This window comes from Rhamphochromis sp. 'chilingali' (genome assembly GCF_963969265.1).
Source record: "Rhamphochromis sp. 'chilingali' genome assembly, chromosome: 4".
NCBI lineage: Eukaryota > Metazoa > Chordata > Actinopteri > Cichliformes > Cichlidae > Rhamphochromis > Rhamphochromis sp. 'chilingali'.
Window position 1 is genome coordinate 32,830,965 of NC_137948.1, and position 27,186 is coordinate 32,858,150.

Below are 27,186 nucleotides of genomic sequence, written 5' to 3' on the forward strand. Positions count from 1 at the left end.
AATTGTCTGTGTTTGACAAAATGTGCTGATTTTTCACATGTGATAGCAGAACTGAATTGGGCATGCACAGGATGAGTCACATCATTTGAAACTTAGCCCTGATTGGAGAAATTGGAAGTGTTACAACTGACCCACGTTACAGCTATCCCCGGTCTCCCCTATGACAAAATAAAAATGAAGAAGCGCTGCAATGAAAACGTCCAGATATTCAACAGCTGGAGGAGGAATGCTCCCTCGGATGTCAGACTCTCTCCCTCTCTTTCTCTCGCTCATGCTGTCACAGTGTCTCTCCACGCCCCCTCTCCCTTTCTCCCTCCCAGACAGCTTCTTCCCTCCTCTCCGCCGCTGGAAGCTCAGTTGACCAGCGTCGCAACTGAGCGATGCGCCTCTCGGAGAGCCTGATTTTACGCCAGATTTGACATTTACGCCGCAGAGTATCCTGCATTCGTATATTTGAGTGACACACAATTTAAAAAAAAAATCCCTATTCATTTAAATTTTTTTTACATAATAGTCATTTTGAAGAAAAAATATTCCCAGGACAAGGTTTTCCAATACATATGTGAAAACTGACCACTAGCAATAGATATTTTACCTTCCGAACGATCCCCCGAGGGGAGGATTTGCTTTTCAACAACGCAGATTTCTTTGATTTTGAGAGCAGCCAGTGAAAACCGACAACTTTGATGAAGATGATACAGGACACGTCGGACAAACTCGCTTGATTTTGATGAATTTCTGAGCTCACAGTACGACCATTGAAGAAGCATCTTCAGGCAAACTACAGGGAGAAGATCTGCCTCACTAACAGGCTGTTATAAGGTAAATCTCAGCTTTGTCTGTGTATCTAGAAATCTAAGAGTCCCTTGACGTTTCCCTAATATTGATTTACAATATGTGGCGGCCATAAGTGTGGCAGCACTTACAGAATTTAACTAGCTATGTATAAATATACGAGCCATGATTCAAGTATTAAAAAACAAACATTTACAGTATTAATACAGGTTGACATCTGTTGTCTTTAGGGGTTTTAATGAATCTAATCAATAAAAATACTAGAAATCTTTAGCACCTGTGGTTTTCTTTGTCTGTAATCTGGATATATATTGTTTTTTCTGACCTTTTCAAAGATATTGCTTTGAGTTTTTGAAATGACATTTTATGATTTTTTCTTAAAACGATTAATTTAATATTAATGACAATAATCTTTACAGCCATATATGATCTTCCTACTCCTGGTAATCTCAGGAGCTCCTCAGGGGTTTCGTCTGGGAGCTCTGATTTTCTTCTGAAATGTATTTTGCTTGGAGAAAAAAAAAGTTAAAGAAATAACCAGTCACTAAAACTCTGTGGACTTGATGAAATGTTGTTTTGTTGAATTTTAAACATTAAACATTGATGTGAGGGACAGTGGTCCAAGCTAGGAAAACAACAGCATTATTTCCTTGTTTACAAAGAAGAGTGCAAATGAATTGGTTAGTAACAAATTGGTAAGTTACATCACAATTTTAGGGCTCAACGAGCTGTAAAAGAATTGCTACATATGAAAAAGCATCAGCTGTCCCCTTTACCTTGATGTCTGGTTGAAAAATAGTTTCCAAAAGCAAAGTTGTGCTGAGACTGGAGATATACCTTACACTCAGCTGGATGTCCTTGTTGGAATATCTAGCAAGAAAAGGTTTGTGGTCAATATTGTTTCACATTGTCATTTTATGAACAAACAGTTTATCAACAAACAACAACAACAAAATTAGGGTGGACGTTGTTTGGCTGTCAGATCACTAAGAATTTCTCAGCTTAACTAGAACTACTTCTCGATCAATTCAAGAAATCCAATATCAATCAAGAAAAAAACCCCCAAAACAAAACCCATAAAATCAATTACATTTGATTTCTTCACCACAATTCTTTTTGCTTTCTGAGTGACAGTTAACTGGACTAGCATTGCACATCGATGTACCATCCACATCATTTGGCCTGTGTTACAGTTATTGCCATCATCCTGTAACCAGTTTGTACTGTGTCCACTGTGCTTGTGCCATACGAGCATGCCCAAATAAAAAGGTGGGGTAAAGTGCTTTCAAGGTGGGGCATGAAGTTTGAAGTGGGGTTGTAACAACATGTCAGCCAAATATTGGCATTGACCTTATTGACTTTTTATTGGCATATCTAAAAATTAGATGGCATTTAGCAGTGTCAGTGGCCTGTGTTCATCTCCCGTGTCTCTCTCTTGCCTGTATCAGATGTGGTCTGACTAAATGTTGAAAGATTATTTGATTAATTAAGATCTCAAAGACTCTTTACACGATTACCAAGTATTACTGTTGGTATTGCCCAGACTGGTATTTTGAACACTGACATTGGCTGGAATTTCCTAATGTAGCGTCTTCACTCTGGAAGCAGTTGAACCAAATTAGCAGAAAGCCTATACTCTGAGAAAATGCATTGACAAGGGACATATTTTTAGCTTCATGCATTGTAACAGTGGCGTTATTGTCGTTTTTTGCGGTGATCCACAATTGTGTTTGTATATAATTGCATACCGTAAGACCTTTTCTGTCCACAAACTACCAACTTGTGCTAGACTCAAATGCTTAAATTTAAAACAGCTACGTTGCCATATTTAGGGACACAAATACTCCCATATACACCAACTCTACACACCCATAAGTGTGGCAAGGTGGACACAAAGCACACACAAAACTTCCACTCTCCTCACACCAAGCATAGCTCCTCTGTGCTTTGCTGCATAAGTTTGTATCAGAAAAACACTTCCCAACTTCATTCTTGCACTTAGACTTCAATTCTCCGGGGTCTGAAATCCTGGTTTAGGGTTTGGGGAGTGGCCACTGGTGCATAAGACCAACAAAAATCCCTTACTGATGTTACATGGTGGTCGGGGCGAAAGTTTTTGCTGATTTTGTGGTTTTCATGTCATGCAGTACTGCGTGTGTTGCAGGCTTGTTGCATCATGCTGCTCTCCAAAGGTTGGGCAGACGCACATGGATGGATTTTAGAAAAGACTCTGAGCCAAGAAAACTCCTTTCCTGTTGTTGTTGGGTGCATCTGTCTTACAGGCCCCTTCCACCCACTCAGTCTGCTACAGGGTGGGAACATTGCTCATGCATATGGACACCTGCAGGGTTGTGTGTACAAGTTTTAAGTAAATTGTTAAAAGAGGGAGAAAGAAAGAAACAAATAGAATAGGGAGATAAGAGTTAGGAAGGAATGATAAAATAAGGAAGAAAGACCAGAAAGTACAAAAAAAGTAGAAACAAAGTTAGTGAAAAAAGAAACAAAGGATCACAGTTCACAACACTAATCAGTTATAAGAAAATACACAAAATGACTAAACTGTATGGGCAAAAATTAAAGTTTCAGGGCAAACAGAGCCACAGGGAGGAAAAGGATGGCAGAAGATGAAATGGAAGAAGTGAATAAAGTGAAAAATAAATAATCTGATGTGGACTAACAAAGGAGGAAATCAACGCAAGAATGAAAGGATGGCAGGGAAAACAAGGGAAACAAAGATGATGGAAAGAGAATGGAAAACAATGGGAACAGATGTGATAGGACGGTAGTCAGAAGAAAAGAAAAGGAATAAAACATAAAAAAGGGAGTGTGCAATACAAAAAAGTGCAGCAAAAAAAAGACAAAAGGAATGAAGGAAGAAAGCAATTTAGCCAAAAAAAGAGACTGACTGAATGAGTTATTTAATAAGTGGAGTAGTCCAGTGATGAGCCAAGAAAAAAAAAACAGTTTGGGAAAGGAAGCAATCCAAGGCCAGAAAGACGGGATAAAAAAGAAAGACGAAAGAAATGTTACAAAATGAAGGGAACAAAAATAAAGGCAAACAGGAATGAAAATGAAAATGGAGCAGACATGCGGCAGGAATAACCAAAGAATGAAGATGAGGGTGGAGGAAATAAGAAAGAAAACAAGGAAAAGAGATGGAAAAATAGTCAAAGAAAGAAAAGAAGGACAAAGGTGAATAAAAGAAGCAACAGGTAAAAGAAAGAACAACCAAAACTGTTGATGTATCACTGAAAAGGGACTCGAGGGAGATTTGGAGGGGTTCTCTCTTACTCCTCCATCCCTCTCTTCCTTGGACCTCCAGCCCTCCTGTGGCCCTCAACTTGAAACCATCTGAAGCCCCCTGCGTGGTTGCTGGCCTCAGGCCTCTGTTGTCTCCATACTTTCCCTGCTGTTTGTACATGATGGGTTCAGTCGGTTCAGTCCAGCTATAAAAGCACCACTCCCCTTCTTTCTCCCCTGCGGCACAGGCAGGAGTTAGCAGGCCTCATATGGGAAGAGGAGGAAGAGGAGGCCTCACTGGTTCTCTTCATATCCTTCGCTTTTTCCCCCTTCTCCTCTTCTGTGCTCCGGTCTCCTTTCCTCTCCCACTTGGCTTGTTGGTTGGTTTGCGGTAGCATTTTCAGGCCTAGCCCTGGACGAGACGTTCATTTTTCTCCTCTTAGTTTCAAACCACTAACTAACCACTGGCTCCCTGCATCCCCCCCACTCCTCTGCATCTAAGGAATGTCTTATTCACCTCCTCTCTACGTCTCTCTTCTCTGATTCTTACAAGCTAAAGCGCACATGCGTTGGTGCCAACATCTGCAAAGATACACACATGTATCTTTGAGCATACATGCTTTGAGCACACATGGCGTTACTTTTGCCAACAGGCGGACACGATTCGGCAACCCCACGTGAACACACACACACACATTTTGACACACAAAAGCCCCCCCCCCGGACCCGTCAGTATGTGCCGACCACCTGTGAGGGTACACACACAGCCATAAACCTCCCTTTCTTCTCTCCCTCTTTTCCATTATCCTCCTGAGAGCCCAGTGCTGGGGCCTTCGCTTCCAATCCAAACATAGACCAAATTCCGAAAACCCCGACTCAAACCCCCCCCCCGTCTCTCTCTCTCATTTTCTCCTCTCCCACCCCTCTTTCTTTCTTTTGGGTTTGTGTTTGGAGGAAAGAGGCAAACGAAATGCTGGCCTCAGTGAAAAAGCCCTGGCAGAGCGAGGGAGTGAGTTGTGAGGTACAGAAAGAGAGGAAAACAGCCTTGTCTCCTCAAGGTTGGGAATTATGATTGTAAAGGGGGCTCAAGTGCCGTCGCAGATGGGCGTAGGATCTTGTTCTGTGTTCAAGTGGCCTTAGATGTAGACAACAATATGATGACTGTTTATTTTTTTTCTTGTGGCTACTTTGATGATGTTAAATTTTGCGTAGGTGTCAGTCTCAACAAATCTCTAGGTCTGCTAGGAAGCCTACATGAAAGATTGTTGGCTTAATTGCTGCCCCTCCCTGAGCCAGGTTAGGTCGGAGGTGTCATCCTGTTAAAAGGGAGTTTTTTCTTCCCACTGTTGCCAAGTATTCACTCATAGAGAGTCGTTTAATTGTTGGGGTTTTCTCTCTATTGTTTATCTCCCTGTTATACTTCACTATATGAAACGTCTTGAGCCCACTGTTGTTGTGACTTGATCTGAACTGAATTTGACAAATGTGGTCAAGCAAAGATTCAACACTCTTTAAAACAGTTTCCCTTTTTAAAAGTGATATACTCAAACTAATGACACAAAGTAACATTTTGGAACTCTTTTGGTGGTCCACTACTTTTATTGCACATTCAAAACCATTGAAAAGTAGACCCAGAGGATCTAGATTCAGAATCAGAATGCTTTAATAATCCCTAAGGAAATTATGTCATGTTCATGTCTAGGGTCTTCTTGTTGCTTGATGCAAAGACTCCATCTGATCTCCAGGGTCTTTGCTATTAAACTGCGTGACACCATCTTGGAAAGCGCAAGTGCCTTCAGAAGAAAACCTTTGTGTAAGATAAGGAGTCTGACGAGGGATTTAAAAAGCACTCCAAACTTTTTTAATAAGTTATTCCACTGAAGGGAAAATCAAGTGGCACTGGTCAAAGGAGCTTGCAAAGAAAAGCGTCTGGACTTCTTTAAGTTGCTTGAAGACGTTTCACCTCTCATCCGAGAAGCTTCTTCAGTTCTAAGGTCAAATGGTGGAGAGTCCCAGATATAAACCTAGTGGGAGTAACCCCCCACAGAGGGACAAAAGGACCCCCTGATGATCCTCTAATCGCCTGAGCCAAGGTGTGAAACTGGGTGTGGGTCCCAATCAGCCAGAGTTTCGGGTATGGCTCACCTTGGCTCAGGCGAAGTAATGATGTAATTAAAGTTGTAATGTAATGAAATTAGCGGAGAGGTGAGGAACAGGCAAGGGTGGTGTTGACCCAGATCAGTGGCATTAAAGTTGAGATGAGAGAGATTGTTTTTATTGTTTCAGGACTAATCTCCACTTTTTAATGGACAACTTGCAGAGTTAAAATTATTACACTGTAAATCTGTATAACAGATTTGCTTTAATCTTGAAACAGTGAGAGCAATAAAGAGCTTGTAATCCCTGCCATATAGGAAAGTCAGTATCTCCACCTTAGATGCATAGAAAAGTAGGACAGTATCACCACTGTGAGTAGTAACAGAAAGAAAAGGACCTCCAGCTGCTAGTGACAGAAGATTGTCTGGACTTAGTGAAAGGCTCCTCCAAACGAAATGGTGTCACCTCCTAGGTGAAGTAGTTTTGGAAATGCCCAAATGGGAGGGAAGACTGGGGAAGTCCCAGGATGTGCTGGAGAGATTATAATTGGCAGGCTCTGGAACATATCCACCCAGAAGAACTGGAGGTGATAGCGAGGGATAGGGAAGTCTGGACATTGCTGCTTACACTGCTAGGCCTGTGATGTGACCCTGTGGCTAAACATTTATTTCTCTCCTCAAGATCTTCCTTGCCTTTCTTCATGTGGGCTGTCCTGTCTACTTCCCCGTCTAATCTCCTTGGATATAGCCGCCTTCTTTTCTAAGGTTGCACAAAAAAACACCCCTGTTTTGGTTTCAGATTTGGTTCCTGTCATATTCAACTGTTTTTCACAAATCCAGAGAGAAAACTGGATGAAAATGTCAGTCTGCTTGTTTCCCACAGTGTGAGGAAGCCAACTTAGTAATGGATTGTTTTGTGGAATCTGGAAGGAATCTGTTGCAGTGATTTACCTATAGCTTAAAGGTAGCCGAATCTTGACTCTCTATTGAAATGTGTACAAATGGACTGTTTTTCTCAGGTGGCATCTGGCCCAACTCCTATACTGACTGGCACTCCTACAGGACTCATAATGTCTGCTAGCATTAAAACAAAATTAATTCTTCCTGCTCAATTCTCAGCTGACTTTTTTCCAGCTCATTACTCTGCTATTTGATGGAGCCTTTTTCCTTTCCCTCCCTCTTTGTTTCCTCAGCTAGAATGAGAGGAACGGTCCACAGTACAGCTGGGATTGGTTATTATTTACTGGCTTGGCACATACACGAGCACACGCATACGAAAGCACGCATGCAGAGACTCCCTCACACACACACACACACACACACACACACACACAACACACACACACACACACACACACACACACACACACACACACACACTCAGTGGAAACAAATTGGGTGAATCTGCTCTGCACGCAGGAATGTGAGGCACATGTGTTTGTGTGTTTTACGTCTGGATGACAGAGCTGAGGGAATGAAAGAGGGAGGCTGAGAAAGAAAGAGGAAAGAAGGACAAAGAAAAAACAAAAACTGAGGGAAAGGGAAAAAGAGAGACGGATTTCTGGGATGCAGACTGTGCTTGGCCTCGTCTGTCTCGCCTGACAAGGTTAAAAACACTTTTCTCGCTTTTCTTTCTGTCTTTCATTTCCCACATCCCTTCCCGTTTTTTCATCCTCCACTCATTCTTTTCCATCATCCTCCATTCTCTTTTTTAGTCCTCTTCTCCATCCGTGGTCTTTCTCTTTGAAGGTGGCAGTGGATGAAACGGTCAGGATGGAGGGCCCGTGGGTGGGTGTGGGGGTTCTGTTGCACCGTTGACGGCAAGGAATTACAGAGAGGCAGAGGGGAGAAGTGAAGTCTATGTTGATCTTGTCCTGCTGCCAAATGGTGGGATGGTGGTAGCGGAGGTGTTGCAAGGCATTATGGGTGGGGGTTCTGAACGAGGTGAAGAGACAGATGTAAGAGACTAAACTAAAATATAACGAGAATGAAAAGTAAAAAGTTAATAATTTCAGATTGAATCGAAGACTGCTGCTCATAGGGTTCGATCGCAGGCTCACAATCTGCTGGTGTTCCCGTGTACGAGACAGAAGCGGGACAGAGCGTTTCAGTCTGTGGCTCCTTGACTTTGGAACAGTCTCCCACTGTAATTACATTTAGCCGACTCTGTGGACTCAGTTAAAAACCTTTTTGTCTAACCAGGCTTTTTGTTGATACTTTTACTTTTTCGTTATCTTGTTTTTTGTGTTGTTTTTGCACCATTTCATTGTTCAATTTGAAAGGTATTTGACAGTGTGATCCCTTACATGTCAAAATGCTACTGAATTGTTGTTGTTGTTGTTTTTTAAACTTTTATACACGGGTATTTTTTGTAACAAAGATTTTCTGCTAAAAAAATGATCTCACTTGATGTCAAGAGAATTCCTAAGCAACAAGTGGCAACATAACCTATCCGGTTGTTCAGTGATGACGCGACGAATCCTACTTCCGGGCCTAAAGTAGTCTGCGTTTAATATGGCTTTTGTGTTGTTAACATGTTTAATGTTATGTATTTTCTTCTATTTGATCTCAAAAAGCTCCTAAAACAGTCAGTGATCCCTGTTGACCTCCCTCGGCTTTTATTACCGCTAATCATTTATTTAAGCTCAGTTTTTAAAACCTTAGGATGTAACTACAGCCCAGCCCATGCAGCAGTATATGAATGACTAACCTCGTATTGTGGATGGATTATCTCAGTTGTTCTCCTGGCTGAAGTTTGGTCCTTTTACAGCATCCTGCCATGCGATTACATTTGTTTCTGACCACCGAGAACACTCACGTTAACTTTTATCGAGTGGAAAAAAAGTTAGCTTGTTTATATTATGCTAACATAGCTGTGTCGCTAGCGGTCACGTAGCACATCATTATATACCAGCTAGCCAAACTTCAGTAACCCTACAAACATCACTGCTGTTTAGTTTTCTGTCTTCATTTATGCTGGAAGTGATAACAGAGCTGTACGTTTTAATTTGTTTCCAAAACCCCGCAGTCAGGACATGCTATATTGTATTTAGATAGAAGCTAGCGAGCTAACTCCCTGCTAACTTCTAACTCCGTTAAATGTCATAAGTTCCGTTTTCATGGATGCCTGGATGTTAAACTCAAGTGTTACACCTGGCTGATCATTTTATTAAAGATGAAAGACTTTAGACAGTTTTTCAACTCTCAGTAATGCCACAGTGATCGTTTGATACATGGAGCTGCAGCGGAGTTTAGACCCAGACACGGCTAGTGACGTCAGACTGAACAACTGGATTGCTGATCATCAAAAAAAAAAGAAAAAAAAAAAGAAGAATATAAATTTACATGTGGACATGATGTTCATGGACTTTGTGAAAATCTTCACCTGGAAGAAGGTTGTTTTTTTTTTCCATTTTCAGTCACATAGAATGCAGTTTATGTGTGGACGAGTGGCCAAAATGCATTAAAAAGGCTACCAAAATACCAAAGCACACGTGGACAGGTCATAAATACGACGATGAGCCTCAGATGATGGAATAAACACATTCGCTGTTACATTAGAATATGCTATTTTTAGATCGATGAAAAGAATTGCCCAACACACCCTTTAACAGAGTAGTGAACTCATTGGAGGTGTTTTATTGCTTCCATGAATGTGAGCATTTATCATCAGAGAGTGCATGTGAACATCGATGCAGAAGTTCACATGCCAGTTTTTGTGCCTGCGCAGACTCAGAAAAAAACAGAGTACAGCATGCCAGCTATGCATCGACCCTTTAGCTGGACTTCAGTGAAGTGTAACAAGAATGCCTCTTTGTGGCATTTGTGTTCATGTCCAAAACCAAGTATAATTAAACCAAAACCACCGTGAGATCAACATATCTTTTGGAAAGATGTTGCTGCTATAAAAAATTTGACTAGCATCTATTTGTCATAAAGTGCATGCTTGGGGCGCTGTGTCTGTGCTAATTACTAACTAATTAATTACAAATAATTATGAATTCGTTTTTACAACATAAGGCATGGGCTGAGTCAGACAGGTAGATACAAACAATGATTTAATAAGTGAAACATGCTCACTTTGCCCTCATGTGGTTTAATTACTGGCAGTGATGAGCATGTTCTGAGTTAACTAAGCCATTCATCTCCCCCAATGTTTTTGATTCTTTTAGGCCATGCATATGTTTTAACATGCAGTGTGAATGAGTGCTCTGTCTGTATGATTTTCTATAAGTGGTTTTTATAAGCTGTATTACTGCTATGGTGTTATGGTTATGCGTATTCTGTTGTGTTCAGAGTTTACGTACGGAAGAATAGAAAATTTTATACTCTGATTTAAACCATATGGGGATGAAACCCTCAGCTTTTTGTCAACAGGCCAATAATTTGTCCCTACATTTACCACTGACAGAAACTTTTCATAAGGACAGATAATACATAAACCATAGCCATCTATTATAGTGATTCACTTTTCTAAACTAATACACAAAACATATTAAACTCTGCATCAGTGCAACTGCTGCACATTTCAGATATCTGATGAAACAGACGTAAAAAGTAAGTAAACAGTGAGCAATTTCTGTTTCTTACACTTGCAATGAGCAAAACAATCTCAAAACACAAAACAGACGTACTATACCAGTGTGGGCCTACTTTATAAAGCTGAGCAACACAGGCTATTCTTTAAGCTGCAGGTAGAGGTGAAGTGTCTGTTAACTTATTCATTTAAATCCAATATTCATTCTTCTCAGAATAATGGTTCTTTCAGAGCTAATTGGCTGATTAAATGTTCATCAGTTAGCTACTTCCTTTGTCTGCTTGCTGCTTGGTGTTGAGCGAAGAATGAACTGTTGGTTTAATAAACCATTTGGTTGGTCAGGGAGGAGTACGAGTGTACAAAGGGAGTGAAAAGCTCTGGAGTGATTTGGTTTGATATGGTTAAAGTGAAATCAAATCACCCCTTTTTCTTGCATTCATTTGACCCATTTCATTAATGTAAACACAAAGGAGTGGTTTCAGAGTGTTTCTTGAAAAGAGTTAGATTTGACAAAATTCTTAACACTGAAGAATTAGAGAAGAAAAACAGACCCTCTTTAACTAAGGAGTAAGAACCGTTCAGTTAGTACAAATATGCTCTTAACTTCCACCAGCATGAAGTTTACTATACATGGTTATGTTCATCTTTGAGTTATGAAGGGATAAACTGTAACGAGGGGGGTTTATCTTTTATTACAGCTCTTCCTCAACTGATCTTTCCATTTATAAAGCTCCTATCTGATTAACGCCCACCCACCCCATGTGCTCTAAGTGGGGGAGTCTTAAGTAACTCTCCAGCATTTTCCTCCCAGGGCCTATCTTCCAAAATGTTCAGCAATTTTTTTATATATGATAAAAAACAGGTATCCCATATTTTTGCAATAAACACACATATTTCACTGCCTAATGTCCCTAAATGTGATTTTCAGCATTCTGGATGCTGTTTAAGAACCTGTTGATCGAGCTTGTTCCACTTTGTTTATTTTAAAGCAAATGTGACTCTTTGGTCATAGCTGCACTGGAGTCTGTTTGGGATTTAAATATAAAAAAGCAAAAACTATTGTGTATTTGGCATCTGACACAAATGAATAATTAACTTGCAATCGAATAAAAAATGCTTCCATTAGTGTTAGCTACACCACTATTGTACTTTCTACAAAAGATGCGTGTCGTGTACTTTATGGTCAGAAAAGTACATGTCAGTGAAAAAGTGCCTTGAACCTGCACACTTTCTAATGGTTAGCAGGGGGCGACTCCTTCGGGTGCATTAAGAATTTTGGTTCTATGACAAAATGACTCTCTGCTCCCTTGCTCTTTATACAAAGTAAACATTTTGTTTAAAGATCAAGTCCTTTCATCCTTTCATCTACTTTGAAAGTATGATAAAGCAGGTTTGGTTCATTCATTGTTATGCTACCTAGTGTATATAACAGAGGTTTTTTTTAAAGGGCATTGCTGACAACCATATGGTTGATTTTAACACAATACATATGGTGAAGAATTATGTTAAAAGTCTGTAAATTTAGTAGACATGGAAGATGTTTTTGTAACAGGTTAATAACTGTTATTACTTGTGACAGCTGAGGTCACTACTAAGGGTGTTTTCACACCTATAGATTGTTTAGTCTGGTCCGTATAAGTTGATTAATTTGTAACTGTAACAAACCCACAGCAGACCTGGGTGCACGTTCACGTTCGCTGTGCAGGTGCGTCTGCCTTCCCTGCACAGCACTGCAAGCCCCGCCCCGCCACAGTAACCTTGTAGCTCTTTTGTTTTGTAGATTTGATTTCTTTTCACACAGAGAAAAATCAAAATGAACTCCAAGCAAAACTAAATGCATCACTACAAACCACGAAAAAACGTTCAGCTCGCTTCTTGTCCAGATGTGTCTGGGGTGGGAGCAACAAAAGTAAACCACTGATTGTACCTTAATTGTACCTTAATTGTACCTTGGCACATCCCAGAAAAGCAATCCAAGGTGGTTTTTAGTTCAAACTTGTAATGTACACCTGGTAGTTGGTTCAGATCGTGGTCGGCTCACGTTCACACTATAAATGAACCACTCTGGAGTTAATTAGGGTCTTGCTTTCGCTCCTCACCTGAGTGTGATTACCATGTTCACACCTGCACAAATGAACTGCACCGAGGGAGGAAACAAACCCGAGTTTGATTTAAGCGGACTAAACACCAGCAGGTGTGAAAACACCCTAAGGAACAGATTTCTAAATCCAATTTGTATTAGCAATAACAGTTTACTAGAAGCACTGGAGGATCATTGCTGGTGGCATTTCAGACAGTATCAAGTGTGCAACACTGCAGCTTCCAATGAAGTTGACTCCCTGATTATTGAAGTTGTTGAATGTAAAAACAAACCCTAGGACCTAGTCATATAGGCCTACAGACTGGTCAGCGACCTCTCCTGGAAATCTTTGGTTGGTTGGAGAAAAAATATGCATTCCCCATTCATTGGTGAGTAGTTGCAAAGTAGGTGTTACACCAACAATCCTCCTTGTGATCCATGATGTTGCAAGCGCTCGCTAACCAAGCAGTCAAAATGATGCCTGTTTTCAATGGCTACTAACCATTTTCAGCTACTGATGACCAGCATCCTCCAGCACCCACTCGCCAACCTGTTGGGGAATACCCAGTTTTCTGTAATAACCTGTGTTTGGCAGGGGGACTTGGACTAGTCTCTAAGGCTCCGTCACTGGGCCTTTAGCGATCAAGTTCACCTATGGTCAGTCAGAAACCTCTAGCAACCCCTCACCATCTGGTTGGGGAATATATATTTTCCTCTAGCAGCTGGCGGTTGCCATGGAGTTTCTGATCTGTCTCTTGGGCTGACTGGGGCTTTAATTCAAGGAATTAATAGGAAAAGCATTGTTTGTGTGAGTGAATCTGAGCTTGAATAAACAGCACTGTTCAACTTTTAAAGTTGGGTTTTCTAATGTGCACTTCTTGTCATGACACTTAGCAGCTCAGCCCTTTTGGAACAAATTTTTTGGTAAAGTGAGCAGCTACTTCATGCCTTTCAAAAGTCTCCCTATAGACAGCAAGAGTCAGAAGTAAGCTTATTGACATATAGAGATGTGAGATTTGTGGTATGTTTCAAGTGAAAAAAAGACAGTCGCTGATTCCAGAAGTTACACCCGCCCACCCCCGCTCCCCCTCCCCCTGACAGTCGCCACCACTCCCTTCATAAGTGGTGTAGACGCCAGTGTCAGTATGAGAGACACTGCAGGCTCTACTGGTAGCTATTGCAGACTTGCTCGGTACAGTTGCATCACTTTGTGCTGCCGAGATGCAAGAGAGAGAGAGAGAGAGGGAAGGCCGAGACATGCCGAGACAAATAATGGGAAAAGTGTGAGGGGAGGAAAGGGTGGGAGCCCATGTCTGACTCCCACAGTTTCTGTTTTCTCCTTGCCATTTTTCATCGCCCACTCGCTCTCAGTCTCCCCGCACTGTTGCCGTTTTTCTCTCTCCTGAGGGAAGTTCACCCTCGTGAATGCTGGCACAGAGCGCGCGCCGTGAATCAGAGTTGACATCATATAAAACAACAGCGCAACTCATTCTCAAGTTGTGAACACTGACAGTAAATTTCCTTTTTGCTGCCGTGGCGGTGAAAAGAAAAAAAAGCCGCTTGATTGCAGCGGAGGTGGTTTTGTTTTTGTGACTGGAGTTTGAAATGTGATATAGTCATTAGTGTTTTGGATGATCTGCACAGTTTCTCCGGCCCTCAAAAAACATATTGTGCAACACTTGGACTTCAATGAGAAAAGAAAAACTCGTGTTTGTCCTCTTTCTTTAAAAGAAAAACAAACTTGCCTCCAAGAACTTGTTTACCTCCAACTCACCACAGAGTGTGTGGTAAGAGGAACCCCCCGCTGCTTCCTCCATGCTTCTCAACAACCTTTCTATGTCCTTAGAAACCCTTTTTTTCTCCCTAATGCAAACCAGTTGTTTTGTTTTTTTGTCCACTGCTGTTCAAACAGGTGTCCAATTTCATTTCTCACGAGGGCACCTCGGCCTCTTTTCTTTTTGTCTCTGTATGCCTCCACGTCACAAAAACAAAGCCTCCTATCATCCTCACTGTTGCGGTGGTCTTGCATAATACCTTATAAGGACACTGAGTGGAAGATCAAAGAATATATAAACCTTAGAAATCAGGCCTGACGTTGTTCCTGGAGTGATGGACTGGCTTAAATCTCTTTCTCTGTCTGCTGCCTTGTTGAACCTGATTCCTCCTCATCCTGACAGCTAGTTTTTCACACGTGGAACAAGCATAGGTCTAGAGTAAAACATAAAAAAAACAATCATTGAATACCTACACTGAAAAAGGTTTTTACTTCAAGACTGTGAAGTCCATGCCTGATCCAAAGCTTTACAGTCTATCTTCTCAGTTATTAACACTGTCATTTCATGTCATTGTATCTTGTTCGATTTGAAGGACAGAACAGGAATAAAAACAAGTCGTGAAACTGGGGAGAAATAAAAGAAGGGAGCTCAAAAATGCACTGAGAAGAAAAAGTAGGAGAAAAGAAAAAGGAGTGGGAGGTACAGAGAACAGGAGAGGTATGCTCCGCTGGAGGACTGGGAGAGGAAAACCGCAGGAAGGAGTGAGAGGGAGGGAAGTAAAGCGAGCGCACGAGAGAGAGAGACAGGGGAGGAAAAATAAAAAAATAAGAGAGAGGGAGAGGCCACATTGGGGCACCGTGGAAGCAAATGTTTCCTGTGAGAGGAGGACAAACTCTCATGTGTGGGTGTGTTACACCTGAGGGGAGGGGATAAACTGTGTGAGCATATGTGTGTGTCTGCTTTGCTTCATATATAATAGCGTCAAAAAATCGAACAGTCAAAGTGGGATTTGGATGAGTCTAATAACGATTTGTGTGCTGAGAATACCCACAGCATCAGCAATCCAGTCTGAGTGTAAACCAGTACGTATTTCCATGCAAAAATGTGTAAGCAATGCACTTTGTGTGTATGCGTGTTTGTCAGCTTGCCTCCCTTGTAAGAATTATGGGGTTCTGACAGGCGTATCTAACCACTGTGTGAGGACGCTCCTGACTTATGAGGTGTTTTGGATTTCAAACAAATGGGTTTAATGTAGGTTGGTTTTAAGCATAACTTTGTTGTTGAAGGTTTGAGGTACACAGCAAAATCTCCAGTGTTAAATTAACACTGGAGAGTGTCTATATGGGTCCACACCTCTGAGTGTTAAATACAACACTGTTGAGTGTTAAATTAACACTTTTGACGGCGTTATATGTTTAAAAGTAACCTAGTCAGTTTTGAAGATTAACAAAGACTAACACTGAGCAGTGCTGATTTTCTAACACTGGAATATTTCTAACATTTTGAGTTATTTTCCAGTGTTAGAAAATCAGCACTGCTCAGTGTTAGTCTTTGTTAATCTTCAAAACTGACTAGGTTACTTTTAAACATATAACGCCGTCAAAAGTGTTAATTTAACACTCAGAGGTGTGGACCCATATAGACACTCTCCAGTGTTAATTTAACACTGGAGATTCTGCTGTGTAGAGTGGTGCCATCTTTCAGTGAGGGACAGTATGGAAAGACCATACAAAGACCATACCAGTATGTACTATACTGTATAGGACAGTGAGTGCATGCACTAGTGCACAAGTATGTACATATGCTTGACTGTAAGTCTGCAAATAGTCAAACTATGTGTTTTTGTAGGCAGTGGAGGATCCATAAGTGGATCTGGGCGTGCTGCCCAAATGCAGGTCACTGAGGGGAAAAAAGGGGGTGGACCCGTTGGGAGGTTGGGGGCTCATGTGTGGTTATGAGCCATACACATGTCTACTGGTGTGACATATGGTCCTGAGTGTGCGTGCTGTTACAGTACCTCCAAATAGCTGTGTGCGTGTGAGAGAGAGAAGTCAACAAGGTTGCTGTGGAATGTGAAACTTAGTGTGGTGAGGTAGCTGGCAAGCCGACAGGAGGACCTAAACACTGACTTCATTGTGGTTTAGCCTCTGCCTTATATTATGTCGGGGGATTGTGTCGGTGATTGTGGAAGAATTTGCGGCGACAGCAAGTTTAGAAGTTAAGGAGGTGTACATGTAGCTGGAAGGTTTAATCCAGCCGGTGAAAGTAAATTAAGAATGCTCTTGCTGCCAGCTATCATTAAAGAGTCATATGGTGAGACACACTGTGGAGCTTTTGCAGTTGTGTCACAAAATGCACTTACAACCCACGTCTGGCGCCAGTTAGGAGTTCCACTGGAGGCAAACACTGACTAAATGCAGTTTAAATACTGTTGTCTTTGAAACGGATACCTGCAAACATTTCTGCACTGTGGGTGTAAGATTTTAAGTGAACTCTGCAAAGTAGAAATGTTTTCAAACTGTCTTTTTTGTAGGATGGGGAAATATTTTTATTTTACCATTGTCTTGTCTGTATGCTAGGGTTGCAATTAAACGCAAGGGCTAACAGTTAAGCCTGGTTCGGTCTTTTTTCTTTTCTTTTCTTTAAAGTAAACTTGCAATTAGCAACATATATATCAAAGTTTTGAATGAGGAAACACCTGGCAACTTGATGCACTATGGAAAGAAGGCAAGCTGGTGGAGGCAGTGTGTTGCTACGAGCAATGTTGCTGGTAAACCTCGGGTCCAACCATCCATGTAGATGTTATGTTGACACGTACCACCTACTTAACCATTACAGACCATGTACACGCTTTCATGGAAATGGTATTCCCTGATGACTGTGGCCTCTTTCAGCAGGATAATGCTGGAGCAAAGATAGTTCAGGAATGATTTTAGGAGCACAACGATGAGTCTAAGGTTTTGACTTGGCCTCCAAATTCCCCAGATCTCAATTAAATCAAGCATCATTGGGATGTGCTGGACGAACAAGTCTGAGCCGTGGAGGCCCCACCTTGCAATTTACAGGACTTAAAGTATATGTTGCTAACATCTTGGTGTCACATACCACAGTACACCTTCAGAGGTCTAGTGGAGTCCATGACTCGATGTTTGGAGCAAAAGGGGACCAGCACAATATTAGGCAGGTGGTCATAATGCTATGACTGTTGAGTGTATATCTATGTTATAGTTATGTATGTATAACATAGAGTAGATAAACCTCATGAACTCATGAAAGAATAAAGTTACGTTGAAACCAAGCACACCATTGTTTTTCTTGTGACATTACCAATACGTTTGATGTGTCACATGGCCCTCTTCCTATTGAAAAAACAAAAGTTGTATCCAAGATGGCCGACTTCTAAATGGCCACCATGGTCACCACCCATGTTGAGGAGTTTGCCCCCTCACATATACTAATGTGCCACAAACAGCACTTTAATATCACCAACCATTCCCATGTTATTACGGTGTATCCATATAAATGGCCCACCCTATATATAATACCAAATGTAATTCAACATTAGATGAGCTTTTTTTGACATCGCGTACACACTCCCACTGACACGGAGTGAATAACAGCTGTGGAATTCTCAGGTGCAAAAATGTCGTGTATTGCGTTGACTTTCCCGGCAGCTGTCAAGCATTTCACTGCGGGTTTGGTCCAAGAATTTCCCCTCTTTGGTTTTCTGCTGGGAGATTTTTTTTCTTTGCAGCACATATCTGCGTCTTGAGTCATTTAGTCTAACAAGAACCCATGAGTTTAGTCGTTGGCTGGGATAACTTTTGTCGCATGCTTCACCCAGAGTATCATACCATCAGAAGTGGAAAACTACTGAAAAGTCTAGTTTAGGCCCTCGAGTGTTCACCACAGAAATGCAGAGGATCAAAGTAACAGGCCCACATCATTATGATTTCCCCCCGGGAACTGAGCTACAACGAAAATTGACAACGAAAGAACTAAGCCCTGCTATTTTCAAATTGCCTTATTACAGAATACATGACCTAGAACAACTAACATTTGTAGGTAGTATGTTAATTAACAAGTATTCACAATTTAGTGAAGTGTCATCTAGACTAACTGTTACTATTACTTCAGTTTGTGGGATATTAAGTAGCTTTTTGTAACAGTTTTGTGACTGTCATTTTAGAATTTTTTTGGGATTATTGCAGAATTATTTCTCATTGCATCTGGAAGTCTAAATGTGGATGCTCTACTACTAAAGAGAGGAATATTGTTATCCAAATTCTAAGAGGGGAATGATAGCTGATGATACACCAGCGGATATCCCATGAAGAAAGATGTGTAACTCTGTACTATTTGTGTGAATGTTGAATCTCGAGAGCCTAAGAACCTGGATCAAGAAAAACGGATGATTTTAGTCATACAACTCACTTTATTGAGTGAATTAATTGAATTAATCGTATCTTTTAACTCATCTGTAGCTGTAAGATGTGCAAAATTATTTTTTTGTTTAATAACCTGTTATATAGTCGTCCGTTAGCACGGTGGTGTGAAAGAAATGTTTTGATTTGTGGGTCCCAGGTATTTCTTTCCCAGATGAGTCAGAGTCATTTCAGAGTGTGGGGAGTTGTGGTTAGCACCCACAACAGACTCAGTATCCCTGAGTGTGAGAGAGAGAAAAGGGAAAAGAAATGTACAGATTTATTCCAGGAGGTTATTAAAAAAAACACATTAGTAAGCAAGTCCTAATAATAAATTTGCTTTCATTGCTCTTTACTGAAATAAAGACACTTTGTTTGTTAACTTGTTTGTCTGTTGCTAGGTGGGCAACAATAATCGGCGGCCATGTTGTCTGTGGATGAGCCACTGGACTTGAAGCTTCCCTCAGGTCGCACAGACGGTCCAGGGATACTGGGAAAGAGGAGCTGCCCGTCCTCTATTTGTGCCCACATCAGCATCAAACGACTGCGGCTACAGTGCACAACTTTTCCATCGCCTCCTTCTTCTCCAGGTACGAGTTAACCTGGTAAACATCTGGCAGTTTTAGCATCACCGAAATAAATTCTCCATCATTTCTACTCTCCTAAATACACACATGACATGACTTTGATATTGTCATGGCGCAGTAATTAAGTTTATCACTGTGGTAATGCAATAGCGTAATAGGTTGATTCTCTGTCCTCACTTTCCTGGTAACCTATTATTGCAAACCCAGTGAACAGTAGCTCATTTGTGTCCTCGAGAAGATTGTCCCCATTTTTGTCAGTGCAGCTCATAACAAGAGGAGTGTGACACTGATATGAAGTGACCTAAAAAAAATACAGCACCTCTGTGACATTCACAAACACAATGGACTTTGTGTCTTCATTCTTGTGTCAGCTTTTGTGCTCAGCATTACTGCGTTGTGTGCTTCCGTCTCTGTTTAACACAGAAACACTGCTGTTGCTATTGATTAAAGGACACATGGGCAGAAAATAGAAACTGAGATTACAACAAATTTAGTTGGTTGGTTTGCATATATAGTCTTAGGAAGGTTTCTGGAGAGCTAGGCAGGTAGGACGGGCTGAGAGTAGAGGGTGCAGGCAGACGGCTGAAGCTGGGGTGAGTGGTGAACCTGGGACAGAGAGAAGAGATTTTGAGCTTCACACAAGGAAAAACTTAAGCCCATATAAATAATAATAAATAGTCCATATATCACCATATAAAGAGGACCTAATCCATCATTCACAATGGATGCCGTGACTGAACTAATGAACAATGCCAAGGTCCTCCCTTCCATGTTTATGGAAGCTCTTGTTATTAAAAGTCTCATTCACCCAGTCATGCACACATCCATACCCAAGTGCCTTGTCTAACATTTGCACATACACTCAGACTCTGAAGGATGGATTGGGGGCAACTTGAGTTTCAGTATCCTGCCCAATGATGACTTCACACGCAGTCTGGGGTAGACTGGGAATTGATCCACCAACCTTCAAACTGATAAATGGCTTGCTTTAACTACTGATGACAAACAAAGGGCTAGTAGCTATTGTGTGTCCAGTATGGATGAAGCACCATGCACTTACATTAATGAGTTCTGTGTGATTGTTTCAGATAGCTGCGATAATAACAAAATGAAATGGCCTGGGAGTCGCTTTGTGCAATTTTTTATGCGACTTTCTTCGTGTTTTGAAAAGTGCCTCATGATTTATTTATTACTTTTATTGTGATTGTTATAAAATCTAAGAAGAAGAAAGAACAAAATAAGTCAGAGGATTATAGAAATGTTCTACATGCCTCAATGAAATTGAAAAGGTATATTTAAAATATTTTGAAACATATTTAAAAAGAGTGAGCAGGGGTGTTGCTAAGACCGTGGCATTACCTGCAAACAATAACGCGTTGGTAAAATTACAGGGACATTTTGTGAAATGAACCTCAGCAAAGCAAGAAATCAATGAATCATGATACTGCGATGGGTGTAATAAGGATCCTGCTTTATCTCTAATCTCTAATCTAGATTCCCTGTCTTCCTCTCAAGAACGACCTGGGTCCTGCTTCACCCCTCCAGCCATGGACCTCAGCCTGTCCCCCTCCTTGCGCCATGCCTCTTCTCTCTCCCCATCCCCTTCCTCGCCATCCTCCCTCTCTCCATCCTCTCCCATGGAGTCCCCTCAGAGCAGCAGCAGCCCTCAGCCACACCTCTTCTCTCGGGTGAGTCCATGTGTTTGCTGGAGTGCACTAATGCTACCGCTCCTTGCGTTGCTGCACTTTGCAATTAGTGTGCAAACACGAAAGTTGTGTTTTGCTTGTTTCATCAGTTGACTTGGTAATGACTTCAATCTCTTGTGACATTCCAGAGAGGACATGGGGATTAAAAAGATTTGAATTGAGTGGCTGGGTGCAGTATACTTAGCATGCAAAGCATCAGACTGAATCAATACCTTGTATTAAGACCCATTTTTATAACAGCAATTTGTGAGCAGTGTATCAAGCTTGAAAAATGATTGTTGTCAAAAACTACATGTCAATTTGCGAGTCTAGATAGCGGTTGCTAGGATTGTGTGGATAGCGTTTTAGTTTGTTTAAAAATTAACGGGAGAAAAAAATGACATCTTCTATGTTGCACATTTGTATTGCCAAACCTCTGCTTCGAATTTTGTTGACCTTGTTGATCTTGATTTGAGATATCAAAAATCCTGCTCTTCACATACAAGGTCTAAAATAATCAGGCCCCATCTTATCTTAATGACCTTGTAGTATCACCGTATTAGAGCACTTCACTCTCGCACTGCAGGCTTACTTGTTGTTCCTAGATTATTTAAAAGTAGAATGGGAGGCAGAGCCTTCAGTTTTCAGGCCCCTCTTCTATGGCACCAGCTTCCAGTTTGGCTTCGGGAAACAGACACTATCTCTACTTTTAAGATTAAGCTTAAAACTGTCCTTAGCATATAGTTAGGGCTGGATCAGGTGACCCTGAATCCTCTCTTGGTTATGCTGTAATAGGTGTAGACTGCTGGGGGATTTGCATGATGCACTGAGTATTTCTTCTTCAACCACCTTTCTCACTCACTATGTTCATAGACCTCTCTGCATTGAATCACAGTTGTTATTAATCTCTGGCTCCCTTTCACATCACGTCTTTTGTCCTGTGCTATTTTGCTCACTCCAACCAGTCGCAGCAGATGTTCGCTCCTCCCTGAGCTTGGTTCTGCTGAAGGTTTCTTCCTGTTAAAAGGGAGATTTTTCTTTCCACTGTTGACAAAATGCTTACTCATAGAAGGTCATGTGATTGTTTAAGATCTCAGATAAGCAGAAGTGAGGCCTAGGAAATGGTAATCATTTCCCTGTGTCAGCACACTGGTCGGATTAAAATGCACATGCCCCTGAATTGATGTCTTAAAAGTATCAAAATGGATGAGATATAAAAAAAAGATCACCAACTGCGAAGCTGTTGTGAATGTGAATATAATTTTTTTTGTACAGAGATGTAGTTGTTACAGCTGGATTTTGGCATTTTACAAATGGGAGCGGAACCCAAGAGGACATTAATAGAACAGCGGTTTTTGGGACTACTAGCACCTGTACAGCTCACAAATGAATATTTTACAAGCTAACTGGCTGCTGGCTGTAGTGTTACCTTCACAGTACACATGTGAGTCACATCTGTCTCTCAGCATGAACGCATGTGAGCATGTTTCTAAAACAGTTCCTTTAATGTTTGTCCAGCTTTTGAAAAACCCAGGAATGTCACATTCCCCTAACCTGAGCGGGGTTCATTACAAACACATGTGTGTTGCACTCATTTTAAAGACGATTGCAAGAATAAAAAGAATAATAAAAATGTTTTACAAGCACGCACTCCAGGTACGTGTATGTATTCATGTAATCACTTAATCTTCTGAACAGGCATGACCACAATCTTAGAATTCTCACACCGGTGACTAATCGTGGCTGAATGCGCTCCATTTTTCTTCAGCAGGACTGAATAGAAAAGTGATCCAGGGAGTGAATCTAATTTGCCGGTGCAGCATCTGCACACAGCCACGCAGTGATTCTGTCTAAATCAAATTTTAGCTGTGCTTTAATGGTGAAAACATCAAACACACAACTCCTTTAGTTACGGCACAAAATCTCCCTTCTTGGACCAGATTTATCATTTAGCAGAGAAAGTCCTCATTTTTACATTATCAAGCCCTTTTTCATTGTCATCACTGGATTTGCTGAAGTGTATTCTATAAATCAAAAAACAAATGCAGACCTTCAATCCCCATTTAATAAACATACATGTCATGGATGCAAAAGCTCTTAAATCGTACTTTAACACACTTGAAGTAAACACGATCAGAAGGAGTACATTATTATTTCACAACCTTCCTCCATTTCCTCTGATAGTTGTATCTTTCTAATGATCAAGCTCAAAGTGGCAGGCTTTAGTGTTAGGTCAGCTTCTTTCTTCATCGTTAACGGTGAAGTAAATTAATTATTTTTCTTTTCTTGTGAATAGCTAATGAACATCTTGCCTTTGTTGCCACAAAATTCTCTTGCTCTGACCTCTCTCTATCCTCCTCTGCTTTAGGAATCACCTTTTCACCGAGGTGTGGAACCTGGTGCTTCACCACAGGGCTATCCATTTTATGTCCCAGTTAGAAGTCCACCAAGAAGCTACAGCTTTCCCTCTTCCATGTTCATCAGTCAGACTAGAGAGAAGCCGGTTTCTCCGGAACCCTCCATGGATGCTCAGTTGGCCTGTCGTTGGATGAAGGTACGTGTAATTAAATATTGTAGGTTTAGTTATACTTATATATTAGTTATATGTTTATTGCATGCATTTTAGCAGAAGCTTGAGTCATATTATTTTGGCAGATAATATTATTAATCATGTGTCGCGCTTCAAACCCTACACTTAATAGCAGGCACAAGCAGTTTCTTCAATGAGGGTGAAAAAGAGCCTGCAAACATTACTCTGACCACTAAGTGGCGCTGGAAACAAAATATATAAAGCTGAGAGTTACAGAAAAAGAGGTCAGCGGGGATAAATGCTATCAGAGGTTACAGTATAAAAAAATGAGTGTGGTGTGCGGTGTGATCTAGCAATAACAAATTAACCATTTTGGTGTGAAAAGGGATTTACTTTTTCATCTGTTTGTATAATTTTAAATAGATAAACTTTGTGTTTTTAAAAAAATATAGTTGGGTGAATTAAAAGGTCAAAATTTCCTATATTATATTCTGGTGTTTTAAGAACTAAAGGATTAATAATTATGTATAAAAAATGAATGAAAAACAATGAAGTACCTTGATTAGGTAAACTGTACAAAACGTAACTCATATATCAGAACAACAGATGCTATGATTAATGGACATGCTCTTCAGTACGTCACACTTAAATTTATTACATACAGTAAGATCATCACGTCAGGCTAATAATAGCCAGAATCTCCCTTTTTGCTAGCAGCAGCAGTGTTCCTCAGAGTGTTTTCACCTGTTTTTTTATAGCTCTCTTACACCAAGCCACAGTTACCCATTAATACTCACATTCATACCGCACACAGAGCCATCAAAGTCACAGAAATGTATAGTTGTGTACTAAGACTAAGTTTGAAGATGGGATGAACCATAAATATGAAGCAAAGAAGAATAACTTTTTGTGATGATCAGCTTGCACACTTAAAGCTTGTGTCACACATTCATGGGGTTTGTGACTGTTGTGAATCCACAGGAAAAACTCTTTTAAAGATTTAGAGTTACCCATCAATAACATTATGTTTTTATGATGGCTTTATCCGAGCTATGAAATGATCTTTTTATACTTACACATACTTATTACCTGTCATTTAAACTGCAGTTGACTCTGCCAAAGTTATGTTTTTGATAGTGTTTGCTTGCGTGCCTGTATCATGTTATTATAGTTTGACACATGTCACATTTGACCTCTGACCTCACTTTAAATTTGGCATCTGCCTTTCCTTCAAGTAGACCCCAGAACGTTTTATATCTCTTGATATAACCTCAAGCAAAAGATTACAAGCTGCCTATTTAGTTAGAAAGATACTCTCGTATAATATTATATAATAAGCTCAAGTTTATGTCCAGTTATTTACAAATCAATGCCTATTATCCACGACCTACTCCTACATTATATTAATTTAATTAGACAAAACATCTGTCATGCTACCTGATTTTTAGTGCAATAGAAACTTTTTAAAATAAATGTTTAAAATATACAAATTTATAGAAAATACTATTGCTGTGAAGAAGGACCACAAATGGACACACTGTATGGGTTTATTTTCCTTTTATTGCCATCACACACACTACTGACAGTCTCTTTGTCGTTTTTCCCCGGCTTGGCACCCACGCGAGCAGCTTCCAGCCACACTCTGACACACCTCCCCACTCTCTGCTCCGGCTTCACTAAAAATCAGACAGGAAAAGAGAGAGAGCTCATTAACTATAACACCACACACGTGTCCCACCAACCTCCCTGGCACTGCCCCTTGAGCTCACTGCACCACCCCTCCCCTGCAGCTGAGCCAAGGACCACACCTCTGCCACAATCGCCTATTGGTTTGTTTTGTCTAGGATGATTCTGCTTTTTCATTTTATTTTTTAATTTACATTAAATTTACAGATATAAAATCCATATCCTGGGACAATGCAGAAAATTCTAGAGACAGAGGCTTATTTTCTCTTTAATCCTTTGAATCAGAATCAGAATGCTTTATTAATCCCTAAGGAAATTGTGTGGGTTACAGTTGCTCCAAGACAGTAACAGTAAAAGACGAAACTATTTAAATAATACAATATGTTACGGAGTTTACAAATTTAGGAAATAGCACCTACTGTACTGAACTGTGGAACTGTAGATACTTTGACAAAGGTTGCTTTTAATGGTATACTGTTCAAACATTTTCAATTAAAAAGAAAGAGTGACATAAGAAGAAAAAAACATCAACTGTTTGTGTGAAAGTTTCCTAAAAAGGTCACAATCAGGTTTCTTATCAGCCATGTGCTTCATTCCCTCTTTTGCCCTTCAGTGCCACCTGCTGTTCGATTCACTGCAGGACCTGGTGGATCACATCAACGACTTCCATGTCAAGCCCGAAAAGGATTCTGGATACTGCTGCCAATGGGAAGGCTGTGCTCGAAATGGGAGGGGCTTCAATGCAAGGTATTCTGTGGCTTTATTCCATTGTCATGAGGATGACACAAAGCATATTTCTCATAAAAATTATACCAGTCTCTAAGCAACAGGTGTTAAAAGCAATGTAATTTCCGGTACCCATCTGCGAGTCGCTTGGTACCGGGCCGCGACAGTTGAGGCTTGAGTGCGAAATTTATGGTTCTCAGGGTTTTTATTGGTTTTTAGCGTTGTTTTAATTTTTATCATTTTTATTGTTAACTCGGTTTCCCTGGGTCTTTTCCCGTATATCATGAATAAATCTTCTTTTTTTGGTACCAGTACTGATTTTATTTTGTTGTATTTATCCGCGACACATTAAAGCCAGTCTGTGAAAATATTGTTGGACATAAACTGGTCCGTGGTGCAAAAAAGGTTGGCTGCCTTAAGAAACAAAGAAATGAAAACATGCTAGCAATAGTAGCTTTGAATCCAGTGTGACAGGTCATCAGAGCGAGTCATGATCTTTTCAATATAATGTCAAAATCAAATCACTTTTATTGTCACATCACATGTGCAGGTACATTGGTACAGTACATGTGAGTGAAATTCTTGTGTGCGAGCTTCACAAGCAACAGAGTTGTGCAAATACAATAATGTAAACAAGCAAAATACAAGAATGGCTACATCTGAAACTAATAAATGTAAGCATCATATGTCAGGCTTCCAAGATAAGACACATTTGAATATCAGCAGCCACATCCTAGGTAAAAATGCTGAAAAAAATAAAAACGGCTTGATCTTGATTGTAAATGTGTGTCTTATTTGTTATGATTTCTAGGTATAAAATGCTGATTCATATCCGCACACACACCAATGAGAAGCCACACCATTGTCCCACCTGTAACAAGAGCTTCTCACGTCTGGAGAACCTGAAGATACACACTCGCTCGCACACAGGTGAGTTCAGTCCCATCAAAACCAGCAATGACTTGAACCAGTCATTCTCAAACTGTGGTATGCATACCACTGGTGGTACGTGGGCTCCCTCTAGT

The 27,186-nt window shown here is 40.6% G+C and overlaps 1 protein-coding gene and 1 long non-coding RNA gene across 3 annotated transcripts in view; one reads left to right on the forward strand and one right to left on the reverse strand.

The window, feature by feature from the left end:
* The first annotated feature begins 362 nt into the window (after positions 1-362).
* LOC308395242 (zinc finger protein GLIS2-like) overlaps positions 363-27,186 on the forward strand; it is a 30,136-nt gene continuing 3,312 nt past the window's right edge. Inside the window, exons 1-6 of one of the 2 annotated variants that reach the window (XM_080880011.1) lie at positions 363-822; positions 19,349-19,537; positions 21,029-21,222; positions 23,588-23,773; positions 26,049-26,182; positions 26,973-27,091. In XM_080880011.1, the coding sequence (XP_080736137.1) occupies positions 19,372-19,537; positions 21,029-21,222; positions 23,588-23,773; positions 26,049-26,182; positions 26,973-27,091 (799 nt within the window). In that variant the 5' untranslated portion in view covers positions 363-822; positions 19,349-19,371. The remainder of the gene's footprint in view (positions 823-19,348; positions 19,538-21,028; positions 21,223-23,587; positions 23,774-26,048; positions 26,183-26,972; positions 27,092-27,186) is intronic. The other variant, XM_080880012.1, reaches the window with a different exon arrangement.
* LOC308395245 overlaps positions 25,292-27,186 on the reverse strand; it is a 35,337-nt gene continuing 33,442 nt past the window's right edge. Inside the window, exon 5 of the long non-coding RNA XR_013971356.1 lies at positions 25,292-25,425. This is a non-coding gene — a long non-coding RNA (uncharacterized lncRNA). The remainder of the gene's footprint in view (positions 25,426-27,186) is intronic.